A 16710-nucleotide genomic window follows, 5' to 3' on the forward strand; every position below is an offset into this window, starting at 1 on the left:
ATTCTAGTACAGATATGTTTGACAGCACATGACTTGCTTCCATTTTAGAGCATCTTTATTAAACTGATATTTTGGCCTGAATTTCAGAGACATGGAGCATGCATACTCCTCTTTGTGTACAGATGATGATTTCCATTCTTGAAAATTTGACCCAGTAAATCGACCTTAGGAATACAGTACCATATTATAAAAGAGGGAAAATTATACCTTCTCTTTTGCATGCTTTTTTTAATCTACTTGAAATACTTGCATTTAATCAAGGTGAATAATGTGAAAAGCCTGATTTCGGCTGCTTCACAAAACCCTTTTTCAACTCTCCTGTGTTTATTACAATGCAGGCAAAGCTATTTGCTTGCCTGTCCTTTACATTAAGTCTTTTTTAATTGTATATCCCACACAATGGGAACAAGAGAATAGTTTAACACAGCTGCAGAGAAGTTAACCCCATAAGCCTTGAAATCCCTGTAGCTGGAGAAAGCTCTGGGTGAGATTCCTTTTATAGATGTTGGCATCCTCATTTTCAGTGTTACGGGCTGAAATCAATTGCTTGACCTTCAGCCCTTTGAAACTCAGTGGAGAAAAACAGCCCCACAAAAGGAATGGGCCTTTTCCTCCCAAGAGAAGCATTTTAAACAGGGCACAGGCTTCAGAGGAGCCAATCCATCTGCTCATTGCAGAGGGAGTTTCAGTGTGTAAATCAAATGTCACATCCACATTGTAGACACCCTGAGGCCCATGAGATGCCATAGGAGATCCAGCAGGGAAAACCCAGCATCACAAGAGTGCTGTTTCTACAGTAGAAGAACATCAAGTAGAGCTTGTTTCTACATCCATTCCCTGCTGTGAGTGACAAGGATAAAGAGACTGTATTTTCTTCATTTTTCCAGAAGTTATAGAGACATCTTTACTAATATAGTCTTGTGTGCCAGAAAGGTCTTTTAGCAGGAGAGCTTCCAGTGGTTATAAAGTTCTTATATGAAAGAGCAGGCAATTTATACTGCTGAATGCTTCCTTGGTGTAGTGCAGCCTGTGAAATTTTCATCATGAGCTTGAAATTAATATTAAAAGATTTTCTTTAGTTTGGCTGTCATAAGACCCACAAAGAAAATTTTGAAAAATTACACAACTTAGTCTTAAATTTGTCATATTTCATTAAAAAAAAAAAGGCTTTTCAAGAGGACAGAGAAAAATGCTTTTCACTATGGACTTTTTCTGTACAACTTTCTTGACTCAGTTGTTACACTTTCTTTTTTCATGTTGCATTGTGAAGGATTATTCTCACAAAAACTAGGAGAAGTTGGACTTTTTTCCTTCAGTTACCCAAAACAGCCTTGGTGTATTTCAATTTCATATTTATTTCAATGAAATAAAATTTCATTATCCAAGTTTCAAATGCCCATATATTCTCAATACATGAGCACAGAAGTCTTCCCCTGCCCACCCCTAATATGTATTAATGACCAAATTCTAGTTATCCCTACAGCTCCTAAGTCAGTTTGATCTTTATGAAGATGTTAGCTTCTCAGGGCTCCACAGACAGGAATGAAGTGAAGGAAGGGCTTCTTCTTTTCTATACTAAAACTGGACAGACAGACACACACAGTCATGTCTTTGCACCATTGAGAACAAGAAGCAACCAGAATAACTCTTCAGACTTTTCTCCCACTGGAGCTGCCATAAGAAATATTTGCTAATGGTAGGTGATTAGGAACAAAGAAATAGTCAAGAAATGGTCCCTTGCACCACTGATGTCGTGTGAAGAACATTTAGCAGCCTAGGGCTTTAGAGTTTTTTTCTGTTCTCCATCTCTGGGATTTCTCAGTTGTAATCAGCCAAGAGAGTGACCCTGGCCATCACAGCTTTGCCAGAATGGTCATGTCTCTTGTGAAATGACATTTCATTTCCACCCTGGTATTTTTCCTGTCAGTTTTCCCTACCCTTTGAATGATTGCCTTTTGCAATCAGTGATTGTTTATGAGATGACCATAGATGCCAAGGCATTAAATAGCCAAAGGCAACAGTAGTTTTACCCGGCCTTTTCCAACTAAGTCCTTCCCCTGCCCATGGTCACTTGGATGTGAGGTTCTTCATGCCCATCTATTTTTATGATAGTGAACCCCAAGAGTTCCTTTCTTCCCTCTCCTTTTTATCAGCATGCCCCAGGTCTGACATGGGAATAAAGGAAGATGGTGAAGGGTGAGCTAGCTGGCTGTGGCCTCCACTTGCCACAGGAATGACAGTAGTCTTTAAGCGATCATCTTGCCTAGAGTTGTTCATGGAAACACTGTCACAGCTGGGAGGAGGGCTGAACACAGGAATTGGAACTGTTGTGCTAGAGAGATGAGGGATTGGGACTTGAATAGTTAATAATTAAGTAGGGAAGCTGAGGAAGAGGGAACAATTGCTGTGAGGGTTTATCTTGTATATTGACACTGCTTTCTCTGTGTGTTTTCCTTGACTGGTGTTTGTCGTGCTAATGGGGAGTAGGGATCCAAACGCCAATACAAGGAAAACCACAGCCAGCCTCCAGTGCAGTGGGGATTGTAGATGCTGTGCATCTGAATTCAGAGGGGAGAGGTTTTGGGAAGGTTATTTGGTTTTGCTTTTGTTCTGGATGCTCTGAGATTCTCTGCTGCCAAGTTCGTGTCCCATAGAATGCAAGAAAAGCATGGTAGTAGCTCTAGTTCAGATGCCTCCTGACTATTCCTTATGACAGGCCTGCACTCCACCACCAAGACTGGTTTTGATCAGCTGTGATTTCCTGAGGGTCGACCGTACTCTCTGGAGACCTTAGGAAAGCAAAGCACTTCTCTGGGTAACAGTGGAAGTAAATGTGAATTGATCATTCTTAAATCTGCAAAGAGGAATCTACTTCAAAAAGTGCTGAAATATCTAAGTTTAAAATCGACATAAATATAAAAAACTCTGCACTCAGAATGTAATCAAGAAAGATGGTAACAGTGGTTTGCATGTTCCAAGCAGTGGGAAATAAATCACAGCAAACAATATGGCACATGTTGAACAAGAACAGAGAATTCCTGCTTGGAGGAATCATATTGCTGCAAGTTAATCATCTTTTTATTAGCATGCCCTGAAGCTTTTTTGGATACAAATTTTGCAAAATAACATCTGGATTGTGGGAGTAGGCCATAAAATTAAGAAACAAACACGAAGAAAACACAGAGTTGTGCTTGAGCTGTGTGTAGTCAAGAAGAGGACACCTGTTCCTTTTATGAGGCACACCAGAACACCCTCTGTGATTAACCCGTGGGATGCAGTGGAGGAAGACCATGGTGGTGGACTTTACTCTGGGGGAGTAACTCCTGGGGATAATCTCTGCACTCCTGAGCTGTAAATGAGCAGCCTCTGCTGTTGATGTCTTATGAGAAATTCGTTGAACATCCTGGGGCAATATTATACTGAAAGAATCAAGGCTGGGTCTCCTTGATAGGGGAGTCAAAAAAGATCAGGGATGGAAGTACTTCTGAGTCTGTCTACTTTTTCTCTTTCATTTTCTGGAGAAATACTATTGTTGAAAACTGTCTGTGATGTACCATTTTCTCCTTTCCAGAATGATCTATAGCAGAGAGAAGGCAGTCCGAAGTAACATAATGAGGTTTATGTTTTTTATGGATGGGAGTGGCATGTCTTTTCCTTGTCTCCTGTTTTATCACCATTTTTCAGCTTCTTTATTTTAGTCTCCTGGTTTCCATTTGACAGACAATAAAAAAGAGTTCTCCACTGACTGTTAGCTTTCCCTCAATGTGCATCTTCTGTTCTTTCTCCTTTATTTCTTCTTTAATTTAAGGCCTGGTTGGCATTTTTTCCCCATCAGACATAATGAATGGCTGGGAGCTGTCTGCTCTTTTGGACTCTTTTGTCTTCAATCCATCATTATGTCTTCATTGTCCTCTTTAATTTAACTGAGATGTTGAGGGGATCACTTACTGTGAAAGACAATATTGTGGTCTGTCCACAGGGATTTCACACATCTATTCATCATTTTGGTAAGATAAACTATATGTGAAATATTGTGTACTAAAAAATGCAAAATATCTAAGTCCATTTCAGACACCAAGTGCTTAACCAGTATTTTTAAACACAAATAGGTTAGGTGGTTAGATATATCACACCTTTTCTGGATACAAATTTTATCAAATTTAACTATGGAAGATGAATATTTCAAAGTTGACATTGATTTGATTACAAACTTGCACTAACTTTATTGCTTTCTTTCAAAGTATGTCAGAAGGTACACCAATATGAATGCAATGAAGGTCATAATTAAACCTTTATTTCCTGGTTTTCAGAGGGAGTTCAGAGGATTTGGGAATATGCCCTTTCACTTGGAGACCAAAATCTAGGAAATTAACTTTACAATCCTTAAAAAAAATATCTCAGGGATCAGGTATAGTTGTATCAGATAATTCCTCAAGTACTCAGAATGGCTTCTCAAACATTAAAACTCAGTATGTTGGAGAAGTCAACTCCCAAAAAAACCTCAGGGAGGTGTTGAAGAAATGAGTGAAGAGTATAAAATGGATACAAAACTCAGAGACTCACATTAGATTCTGGATTACTGAAGTTTAGCACACATTTTCCACCTAAATTTTTTTCCAAGACCACTTCTATTTCTGCTCATTCTTCATAATTTTTTTCTATTAAGTGACAGTTTGTGTATTTAAAACAGGTGGTGGTACTCTGGTTTTAAATTAAACTGTCCAAATTCAGGAACTGGCTGTGTGTCTGCATTTTCCATCTGCAGTCCACAGCTTTGCTAATCTATTAGTGCCTAAAATTACATTCCCAAATGGCTAAGAGAACATGGGTTGGTGAACTAGAGCACTCTCATCTACCAGCAAATCTGTAACCTTCCTTGATTGTGATAAATAAATGTACCTACAGGGCCCTGAGAAGAGTATTGTGATGGCTGGACATGGCTTAATACTCAGAAAGAAGATTTCCTCTGCAGCTATTGAAATGTCTGACCATGAGATTTTGCTTTGTCTTCTTAGAGGTACAGAAGAATTTCCATGATTGGAAGGAATTATTGTAGAAACTGTGGCAGCTTCAGAAGTCCTTATATATGATAGGTACATATTTGCAGTATCATAATAATAGCAACAGTAATTCAGCCCTTCATTGCCCTCTCTCAGAAAAGTCAAGGTAGTAAATGGTTGTGTGGCAAAAATGGCAGATGAAATTCCATGGTGATAATTGCAAATTCACATCCACAGGCAAAAATTAGTCCAAGCTCTAAATACCTGAGGAAAGGCTTCAGAGGAGTTGTTGTTACTTAGCAGGCAGGTCTGTAAAACAGCGGAGTAGAGCTCAGGAGCTGTGATGAAGATAAAGAGAATCACAGGCACAACTGGGAAGAGACTAGAGAAGAAACAGGACATATCACTGTGCGGTATGAAACTCCAGTACACACCCAAATTTTGGTGGCTGCATACAATTTTTTTCCCTTCTCCTCAGATCTGAACTGAAACGGATGAGTATAGCTTAAGGCATGACAAATATCAGACATTAGGTATATCTTCTTTATGAAAAAAAAAAAATTCCTCAGCTTGAAAAAGAGATTCTGAATGATCTAATGAAAGACTAAAATTGTATGATGTGGGGGAAATAAGTGAGGAATAATTATTCTCAAGTTAAAAAAATATGGCACCTTAGGTAATTTATTCCACTCAGGCTTGCTGGAAATAGAGCAATCCATGCCAGGGTGTAAAGATTACCTTGCACTGAGGCTGTTTTGCAAATAATTTCCTGCTGTCCTGCTGGCAGCTCATGTTTAAGTCAGGGTAATGGGCTTGCTGGAGCTTTCACCTGGGTGGGTGCAGCAGTGGTTCCTCTGTTCTCAAGTCAGGTCTTGATTCAGGGACTTGATGGGCTGGTTCATCTGCCTCAATTTTGTGCAGCTTTGATGGTCATTGCAAGCAGTCTCTGCCTCTGGAAAACCATCACTGGTGTTCCTGGGATTCCAAAGCTATACAAATAAATCCTATTAGATGTCTCTTGCCTTGCAATAAAACAAATCTTTGTTTTGCACATATTTCCTGTACACAAGAAATAAGATATTAAAAACTGGGGAAAAATGTTTAAAAAATGTTTTAAAAATGTTTAAATTTAAATTAGTTGTACTAGATGATCATTGTGGGTCCTCTCTGAGTGAAATGATCTCTTCTATTAAGCCCAAGTAACACTAAGGACTTTGAAGAAATTATGACCATGTAAATTTATGGCAACATTTCCTTTATGTATGTTCACTGAGTTCTCCATGTATTATTTTATGGCCATGTGGTCAAAAGGATAAATCTTCTAACTGAGATCAACAGAAGAACATAATAAAGTTTTCTATTGATAACCTTTGTTTCTTTGCCCATATGCACACAAGTTCGTATTTCTTAGCAGAGGGTAAATTCCTGGTCTAAATAAATATATGCACAAAAGCATGCAATTTATTTCAACCACAATACTATAATTTATGAGCAAATATCTTTCTTTATTATTGATGGTATTAATATGGAGATGGGAGAGAAATACCAAAAAAAATTATGGTTCACAGCCAAGAACTGCATCACATCAATATTGCCAAGGGTAGTTAAAATTATACAAAGTTAATAATATGGATTTAGGGTTGCAATTTCAGATTCTCCTTTTTATCCATTGTTTTTTATGACTTCACATGGGTCAGTGCCTGTAAATCTTATTTTGATACAAACTTAATTAATTTGTACTTTGTAGAACTACTTGTGTGTATGGTTTCTACATTGTGAGTGGCTTATCAGGTTCTTGTCCTTTCCGGCATATATTTTCATTAATATCTTAGTGGCCGCTAAACACAGGCCTATTGTATATGCATTTTTGAAGAGTGCTGTAACAGCTTATATTATATTTGTTTATACATGAAGACAGAGGTTTTTTACTACATCTGTTTCATCATTTGGTAAGCCATAGGGAAAAAGGGGTAAACAGAAGTCCCTCAACAAGTTTCCATGATAAAACTATAGCATAAATCTAACACTAACTCTGATTAAAAGTGATAGGCTAATTCACAGGTGATTGCTTCCAATTAGGAGAAAATGCCTTGCAGATACTGACATTTCTGCAAGTTACAGAGATGTTTTTAAGGTCCAGTGTTACATGGAAAGAGTGGAGGAATACAAACACATGGCGTTTGTGTGCAGAAATTTCTGTGTGGAATAACTTAACAAAACCCAAGCATCTTTTGTTATGGGCAAGAAAAGTCACGATCCTTTTTCATTTTCCACATAAAAGTCAAATATAGCTCTGTTTTCACAAGCTCTGCAGCATTTATGCAGTTCAAAGGTGTTATTCGTTGGTTTGACTTGTTTATCTTATGTCTTCAAGATTGCATTTTAAAGCCCTGAAAGATTTATATGCATGTTAAAATGACTCAGAAATATCCCTGGAAGAAGATGAAAATGTGTTGAACTGAAAGCTAGAGGATACTACATCCTTTTTAATATTGACCAGGGGACTTTTAAGGAGGTGATTTCATGGTCCTGCTTTTCACAGTTAGTTCTGAATGTTTAGCATATTATTTTTTCTGGAATAAAAGAGCTTGAGTATTGTGTTGTCTTTGGGTACTTGGTGAGACATTACTCACAGCAGTGCTTTGGGACCCCATTCGCTTTTCACTTCTGATTTATGCATTTATTTTCCACACAATGTGAATAATTAATATCAGCATGATTGGGATTAGTTTTTTCATAGTATCTTTTAAACCAAGGTGGAAAAATATCCATGTCATGTATTTTAAAATACTGTCTGAGGACTCATAAAATATTATTAGATGCTCCCCAAGTGGGCAAAGGCAGGGAGGTAAGGTGGTCACATGTTTTTGCCACATCACATTTTCAGACAGCAGGCACAAGAATTATGAGATCCCCTTCTGCACCACGACAGTTCAATTCAGAATTAACAGAAAATGTCTAGAGACATAGAGAAGGTTCTCCAGCCCAAGTAGCTAATGAGGTATATCAGGAAGGAATATGACCTACAAAAGCTGACTAAAATAGAGCTAAAAATGCCAGGACAAAGCTGCCCTCTGTGCAGAGACTTCAGCAGAGTTTGGGGTCTCCTCTGCTTTGGCACCACTGAAATTTTCATTGGGAAAGGAAGGGGTGGGCTTTCCCTGTGTAGTACTTCTTGGGGGATGTGAAAAGGGGAGGCTCAGGGAGAAAACTACAGCCCCATGTGCCCAGCACATCTGACTGCTGGTGTCTGCATCTGGTGTTTGCTTCTCCACCGAGGATCCTTCCTCCAAACTAAAAAGACTCCGATGAAATTAATTTTATCAAGACATAAGCATGACATGAAAGTAATTTTCAGTGTGTTCATTTCACATACTCTTGAGAAATTTTTCCCTGTTTGGCCATGACTCTATCCTTCCCTGCCAAGCTGTTGGGAGAGCATGGCCAAAGCAAGCAAAGGGCAGTCAGGCAATTTCCCAAAGCTTATCAATACAATTTTCCTATGAAGCTTCATCTGACTTTGTAATGAACAGGTATAACAAGGCAGTCTATATTTTTCAAACATAATTTTCTCCTTCTCTTGACTTTTTTTGGCAGAATCATGAATAAACTGGCAGACCAGCAGGACCACATGATACCATGAAGAGAAGCTTACAGGTCCTCTATTGCCAACTGTTTAGTAAGTAAATATGATTTTTTTATTCTGTAAGAAAGAAACTATTCAAATCCTTATGTAAGACAGTAATATTTATGCAGGGCACAATTCAGGGAAGTATTTAACCATGTGTCTTGCTTCAGGTACCTGGAGGAACCATATGAAAGTTAAATTATCCTGTTGTCTGAGATATTTAGAGATGTATTAAAAATGAGTCGAAGGATCAGCTTATTCTGCAGAATTTTGTACAAGAATTGATTTGCTGTGTCTTGCAAGTGAGGCACTTATCACCCTCAGAAAAATGAAATGAAGATTCAGAGGATTGTGGTTGGAAGAAATAACGCAACATTTTTTGGAAGAGGGGTCCATCCCACTTGGCATTTCTGGTGGTTGCCACTCAATAAAAGATGTGTGAGTGAGGAAAAGTCTAGGCTCACACAGACCTAAATTCTATGCCACTTCCTGAGATGACAAGTTTCTTTCTTTTTCTAAGTTTTGGCTTTCAAAAGAGTCCATCCAATGTGAAAGTCCAGCAAAAGCATCAGGTGGAATTTAGACTGTGTGGATAGGGCCTGGTCCCCTGTTCGTGGAAGTAAGGGGAAGTTTTATTTGTAAAACAGCACTGACATTGTTGGGGCAATTTTATAAACTGAGAATTTTCAGTGCAAACATCAAGCAACAATTTTTCTTCAAAATTGTGGAGATTAAATAAAGTAGGACTAGACGAAATATAAATATAACCACTTGCTGTCATGTTTTACAAGGGAAATAGCTAATTTCCAGTAAAAATGGAAAAAAAAAATAAAACAGGTTTTTTAATGTTGTCACTTCAATTTGGCAGAATGTTTCACTTCAATATACATATTTTCATAGACAATTTTGTATGAATTTCCCTTATTCTGACCAAAGCAAGAGAAAAACCAGAAAATCATGCTTAGTGTGCTTGGAATGAGCAATGGAAGGACTGTCATTTTATTGGATGTATGAAAATTAAATCTAAAGAATATTTTGTGGGCTGTTACAGAAATCTGGTTGCTATCATATCTTTGCTTTGCTCATGATCATCAGTGTATAGAGTGAGAGATTTTGTTTTGCTTTGCTGTTTTGGTTGATGTTCTTACTCCTATGTACAGCTTCTCCTGTGGCACAGGGAAAACAGAGGCGTGTCCTCATGACATTAGAGGGGAGGCTCCAGAGGTGCACCCAAGGTTATTTTACTTGAGAATAAATCTGGGCTAGATATGCCTACATGACCTGCCCAGCAGCGTGATTTTGTCCCCCTCAGATTTTCTGCCTGGCTGGAGTGCAATGTAGGAAGAGCTCCTCAAGGAGAATTTTAACCAGGAACCTACTGAGAGTAGTGGGGGCTCTGGTATTTTTACCACAGCTAAGGACCCAGAATACATCGCTGCATTTTGCCATGTTGAAATGTGGTTTAACCCTAAAACTAACTTGGTTTCTGGACCAACATTAGGTTCATTGGAAAGAAAATATGAAGCAGAACTGTATAAATACATTTCTATCAACATGTAGGGAAAAGAAGGAAGGTATACTGTTAAATCAAGCTATCACAGTGTTGAGTCTTTCTGTAACTATTTTTATTTTTTTTAATACCATACTTCCCTGCTTGGCAACATTCGCCTCTGTTATCCCTGCTGCTTTAAACTGTATTTTTCAGGGTCATATGTTGACAAGATACGTGGCAAGTAGAGGAACACTGAATATAAAGAGGGAAAAACCGAGAAAACTGTATATATGTATATGCACACACATACATATGTAGTATGACTATGCAGAAATATTGTCAACTCTCTGATGTAATTTGAAAATACGGATTCTGAACTTACTACTTCTGATGACAGGAGAAAAAACTGCTATATTTCTCTGAGTTCAGCAAAAACTTGTAATAAATGTAGTTTCCATTAACAAATGCAGCAGCAACTATAGCTATATCAGAAGTATTTTGGGCATCTGGAATGAACGTTTTCACTGGTTGGTTTATAAAAAGCCAATAGCAAGTTATAATAATTTCTAGATAATTTCTATTATCTCAGCTTGCTTTTAGATGCACTGAGGTGTGTTACCTAGGCTCACTTTTCCCCCAGTTACATCACAGTGCTATAAACAACCTCCAAGAGAGTGCATTCTGTCCAAGGAAGAGGAAATTAATGTGTTTCCTGTGACTGTTCTTTATGGTATAAGAAGGGCCTGCAGCATGGTCTTATTTGTTTCATTTGGACAAAAGAGGAAAATTGCTGCTATTATACAGCTGAAGAAAAAGCAAACTTTCAGAGAAATTATCCAAAGAGGATATTCTGCTTTGGGCTGATTCACCAATGTCTTCCACCTGCCTGCCTTCCTCATCTGCAACTGCAACAAGTGGGTCTGTGGTGCTGCCTCAATAATGTGGCAATGTTTTCATCTTGTCTGCTGTGGCACGAGTGAGTGATTGAGGTTCAGGTTATAGACAGAAGGGATCTATGTATGCATTCTTGCAAATAGGAGCATAGGGCATGCATAAACACAGAGAACCTAGGATAGCTGGAACAAAGTGTTGGTGGGTTTTGTAGAAACAATGATCAGCTGGAGAGATGAGACTCTGTGTGTGCTTGTGGATGTGTCTGTGACAAAGAAATGTTGGAAGAAGCAGTTTCACCTCCAGACTGGTGTGTTGTTATGATTCTTGCCATATTTTGCTTGAGTCTCAGCTGTGCTACTGGGCCAGTAGTGGCTACACTCATGTGTGAATTCTTTTCCACCTCTGTTCATTTGTGCTGCGTTCAGCTGTGTTTGCGCAGTGTCTGAGACAGTAGGATTCTGTACTCTAGAGGGCTTCTTGGCTTTGGGGCTGGAAGAAAAGGCTTTTGTAGATATTGGTTTGATTTTCAAACAGTGGGATTTGTTAGCTGCATTTTTAAAATCAGACCCATATAAAAATAAGATTTTGGTTGTAACATGTCTGGGCTTTTTGGTGAATTTCACATGAGTTATGTAAGCATTCTATTGCCATCCATGCTCTTTTGCTTCCCAAAAAGAGCACATTCCATCCATTCATGCTGATCAAGAATAGCATGTGAAAATGGCACTAGCAACAGCTGCTCTTTTGAATAGAGTTGTAGCTGGCTTGAATCTGATCCCAGCTGTCAAGGGGTAGAGTCTGTGAAAATTGTAGCACTGCACTTGGCCCAGGACAGGGGCTCCGGGCGATGCTACTTTACCTCTAGTCATTCACAATTTATGAATAAGTAATTAAACATGTGATGTAAGGCTATGAAGAAGTAGTGCTTTCATACTGTATCTTCAAAGATTCTATTTAATCTGAAATTTCTTAAGACATTTTAAAAAAAACCCTCCAAAAAAGATTGAAACAAAAAATTTGGAAGTGGTTTCTTAGTAAGAGCTCTTTGAAGTCACTAGCTAGTTTGAGTTGATGAGGACCAATTAAAGCAAAACATGTGTCCACAATTTGCTGCCATTTGTTCTAGGCACATCTTTATGGATGAAGTTTGTTGCCTCTGTAATGATGAAGATGCAAATGTCTTTCCCATGAGGCTGAGCAATCTCTGTTTTTTATAAAGACCTAATGTGATGATTTAAGCCCTACAGCATGAGCCACAATATGTCTGCATTTTCTGTAGTAAAACATGCACATCATAATTTGCCGTTCATGCACTGTTTACTCAGGGCTTCTAAGTTGCATATAAGCCAGAGAAAAATGTGGGGACACGTAACTGGTAGAGCTTTTGGTGCACAACCTCTATATGAAAATTTATTTCTCAGACATTTATTTTCCTGAAAAAATGCAAGGACTTTTATTTCTTGTTTACTTACAGCACTAGGGTCTGTGTGAGGACCTGTCACACCACAGCATCTGAAATAAACGGCCATCTGAGTGCTTCTTCATGTCATTATCACTTAGTGTGTTCCCAAGTATCACTCTTTCATCTCAGAAGCCTGGCACGATGCCCAGTAATATCAATCGAAGGAGTTTCCTATTTGCAAGTACCACTCTCTGTAGTAAAATGAGCAAAAATGGCTGTGTGTAGCTGTGCCGTGCACACAGGCTGTCACAAGTCTTGTATCTTCTTGCTGTGGATGCAACTTGCCTTCCCCAGTGATAACTGGCAGCCTGGCTGCCTCTCAGTCAAGTCTTTGCAGTGAAGTTCACCCTGTAGAAAGGGTTATCACAGGCCTGCACTCCATTCCAGTCTGAAGCAAATCCATCTTGCTCATCCTTCTTCTCATAAATATTTGATAAGCAATGTGAGTTTGTAAAATTCCTGTATTAGAGAAGACCCAGTCCTAAGTGCCTTCTGAAAGGTGTTGAGCTGCCTCCTAATGCCTCTTGCCTCTGGTAGGAACCCACACCCACCAGTTTTTCTTTCTATTGCCGAGTGCTGTCTGTGAATAATTACGTGTTATTAATAAGATGGTATGCACTGATGGCTCGTTATACAATTACACATGGCTCATTTAGAGCAAGTGAAGAGGCATGGTAACAGTACAGGAAAGACTGCTGCCAGATGCAGGGGAATAACTGTTCTCTGCCCAGAGCAGTAGATGAGATGTGAAGAAATGGATTTATGGAGCAGGTAGCTTGACATTAGGCATCAGGCAAAAATGCTTTATCAGGTTAAGGTATTGAAACTCTAGAACAGGCTAGTCAGGAGGATTTAAGTCTGCCACTGAAACACCAAATGGAAAAAAGCCCCATCTCTCAGGGGAGACAAAGGTCATCTAGATGATTTCTAAAGCTCCCATCAGACCCTCTGTTGCTGTGACCACTAGGTACTGTATCCTTAGTGCAAATGAGCCTGCTCGCTTCCACAGAGAGCTCTCAGCTTGCACTAGCCATGTATAATTAATCCATTCGCTAGAGATGCACAGCTGACAAGGGCGTAAAAGTACTGGGGATCACTTGATACACATCAGCAGAGAGTGTCTTCCTGTCATTCACAAGGACCCACAGAGAGGAAAGAAAACAGAATTTTTGTTGTGCTCTGTTAGATTGGCAGGTATTAGCTTGAGCAGAGACAGCAGCGGGGAGTGGTTATCCAGCAAAACAGATTCCATCTGGTTTGCTTAAAAATTAGAAAGGTAAACAGCCTCTGGCTATGCAGTGTATGATGTACAAAGCTTTTTGGGATACTCACTGGGCTGAGGCATTTGTGTTTGAGAGTCACATGGCTTGGTAACAGCCTGCCCATCGGGCAGCTCGCAGCAAGCAGTCCCTCAACACTTTCTTTTCCCAGAATTCAATTAAAGGTTGTTGCTTCAGCTTCTCAGCAAAAACTGCCTTCTTGAAAAAAGCTGCAACCTTCCATTTTGCGATCCTGTCCTGAAAAACAGACCTTATAAAAGGGGACTTTAAAAGCAAAGCAATGCACCTCATAAAGAAACTAAATAGAATTTACATTTTCTTATCAGATGTAGGCTCCAGTGTCCTTGATGTGCCCTTTAGTGAGATTTCAGCTTAAACACACACATACAAGAGGGAGGGTTCCTGCTTGCTGCCTGAATAAGCAAAACTGTGAATCAGGTGGCTCTCGCCATTCCAAAACTGAGATTGGTCCCGTGAATAGCTTGCAGTATTTATTTTAAATTTGCTGGTTCCATGAGCTGTACCCTTAAAGGCATTACAGTTTGGTAGGATTTCACAGATAGTGTGAACTCTTTAACATCTGTGGGGTGGGGATCTTCTGCCTTGTTTTGCCAAGAGTGGATAAAAATTCAGGACATAGCAACACAAACAACTAACATACTGTGTAAAGTTCTCCTCTTTTCTTGAAGATTTGCGCAAAGACACAGAAAAATGTGGAATAGGCCTGGGGCTGTAGAATATCAAGTCATAGTTTAGGTCCTTGACACTGAATTTGGGATAAAAAGCCAACAGGCATTATTATATTTGCTCTTTGTATTTGCAAACAAGCTATTCATGCCTTTGCATATATCATTTGATAGTCTGAGTATGTTCTTGTTATTAAGCACCTTCAATTTTATGCCTATACTGGTGCTATTTGCACTAGAGCCCTGTAGATTTTTCAAAATTAATGAGCATGGATTCTTCACAGTGTTTATATTCATCAAGCATTCACACACCAGTTGTGTGACATTCTGGTAACAATGTCCATGATTAGTATGCCAGAAAACCAAGAGATATTAAGTAAATACATATAAATATGTATGCTTAGCCAAATTTGAAAATGCTGCAAGGATTTGGTTTTAAAATTCCTTACCACCTTGTTAAAACAATAATCTGATCTAAACCCACAATATTACTTCCATCTCATGTTTTGAATTATTTGTGTTTTAGACCTGAAGTGATCCCCATTGTATGACACCATATCTGTCTAATCTGTTTTAGATTCAGTGCTGTTTGCCTAAAGCCCTGAGAGAGATGTTTTAGAGCGAGAGTGAATAGGCAGGAGTACAAATGTGACTTTCCTCTATTTTCCCTTTCAAAAGTCTATTCATCCATCTCTAACAGAAATGAAACTTCAGGAACACTTAACAGCCTGTGCAAATTCATGTGTGTGTTTTGAGACCCAGTGTCAAGTGGAGAAAGAAATGTTGCTGTTGTGCAGGCCTAGCAACCATGAAATATCAGTCCTATTGAGTTCAATGGCAAAACTCCCATTGACATTAGTAGGATTGGGATTTTATTCCCAGCCTTCATGTTCCCAGCTTCATTGCTTCGACATGTTGCAATATAAAACAAAAATATCCTGTCATACATTTATTTCTTTCCCCGAAGCCTTCTTTTCTTCCTGACTGTGCCTAAGAAACATTGTTATGGTTTTTGACAATATTACAATCAAGGCCTAATTTAGCAGAGATGGTTAAATATGTAAATTGAGTTGTTACCCCAGCCAGACTGCTCCTACAGCAGCCACTAGCCTTGGGCTTGAATTGCCATTGAACTATGTTCCAACAATTTGAAATAAGAAAATTTATATGTCAACATGCACACTGGTGTCTCCTGGCCATGAATTATCCAATGCCTGTGACTGTGTTCCTGTGGGAAAGACAGAAAAATTGCTGTTAGGTACTCTTTACACTGTTATGTGGTATTCCCCATGTGAGAGCTGCCCTGCAGAAGGATTTGTACCACTGGTATCAGTACCAAAGCAATATTTAGACCCCTGTGTTTAGGTGCTGAAACTTTTATATGTTAAAAGTATCTTGCAATGCCTTTGAACTTTTCTCCCTCCAGCCACCCCGTGGCATGCTATGTTCCGCTATTTTTTGAGCAGGAAAGACCTAACTGTGGATGTTATGGCAGCTTTCATTGCTCAGTTGTGTGTCCATTGTAGCTCGTAGCAGGCTGTGTAAATAATTTACCTGTAAAACCAGGCTCGTTGCAGGCAGTAGAAACAGTTTAGAAGAAATACACATACACTAAAGTGTAATCTAATTCAGCAGCATGTGTCCCTTGTCTAATAGAAAATATATGGATGTCCTCTGTGGATCTACAAAAATTCTCCAAAGAACTTGACCATGTACCAAAACTTAAGCACATTCAACTCAATGGAAGACTTCAAAACACCACCTGTGAAAAACTTGCTGTGAATCATTATCCAAGTTAGCCTTTGGAACAAAGCCTTTGCTTCTAGAAGCAGTGCATCCATCTGGTCTTTATTTGAAGACAGGCATCTACAAAATTTCCTTGACCAATCAAGGCCCTGTACATAATTGGTATGAATGTATTATTTTGTAGTACATTATTGGTTTAAACTCTGGTTTAAACTCTGGTGCATATCTGGTTTAAACTCTGGTTTAAACTCTGGTGCATATCCTCTAATGTCTGAAACCTCAAGGGCAGGATGTACTCCCAAGGTCTGGGAAAAGCCACAGTCTCCTTTCACATGATGTTATTCCCCATATTATTTTTGGATGAGAGGATCGTTATATGTCCTACACAAGATGTTTGAAAAGTGATCTTAGCAGGAAAAAACCCCACCCCTGCTCTGGTAACTTAAAGCCATCCCTCTGCTGGGTTCACAAAAGGTTCTGGAAATGAGGAGAAAAATTTTATAACAGGTCACAGCCTTTCAG

The 16710-nt window shown here is 39.0% G+C and overlaps 1 protein-coding gene across 2 annotated transcripts in view; it reads left to right on the forward strand.

Annotated features, from left to right (window-relative positions):
- Positions 1–16710, forward strand: part of TMEM108 (transmembrane protein 108) — a 162068-nt gene that overhangs the window by 68622 nt on the left and 76736 nt on the right. For both annotated transcript variants that reach the window (XM_058031870.1, XM_058031888.1), the window contains exon 3: positions 8598–8679. In XM_058031870.1, the coding sequence (XP_057887853.1) occupies positions 8640–8679 (40 nt within the window). In that variant the 5' untranslated portion in view covers positions 8598–8639. The remainder of the gene's footprint in view (positions 1–8597; positions 8680–16710) is intronic.

This window comes from Melospiza georgiana, chromosome 1 (genome assembly GCF_028018845.1).
Source record: "Melospiza georgiana isolate bMelGeo1 chromosome 1, bMelGeo1.pri, whole genome shotgun sequence".
NCBI lineage: Eukaryota > Metazoa > Chordata > Aves > Passeriformes > Passerellidae > Melospiza > Melospiza georgiana.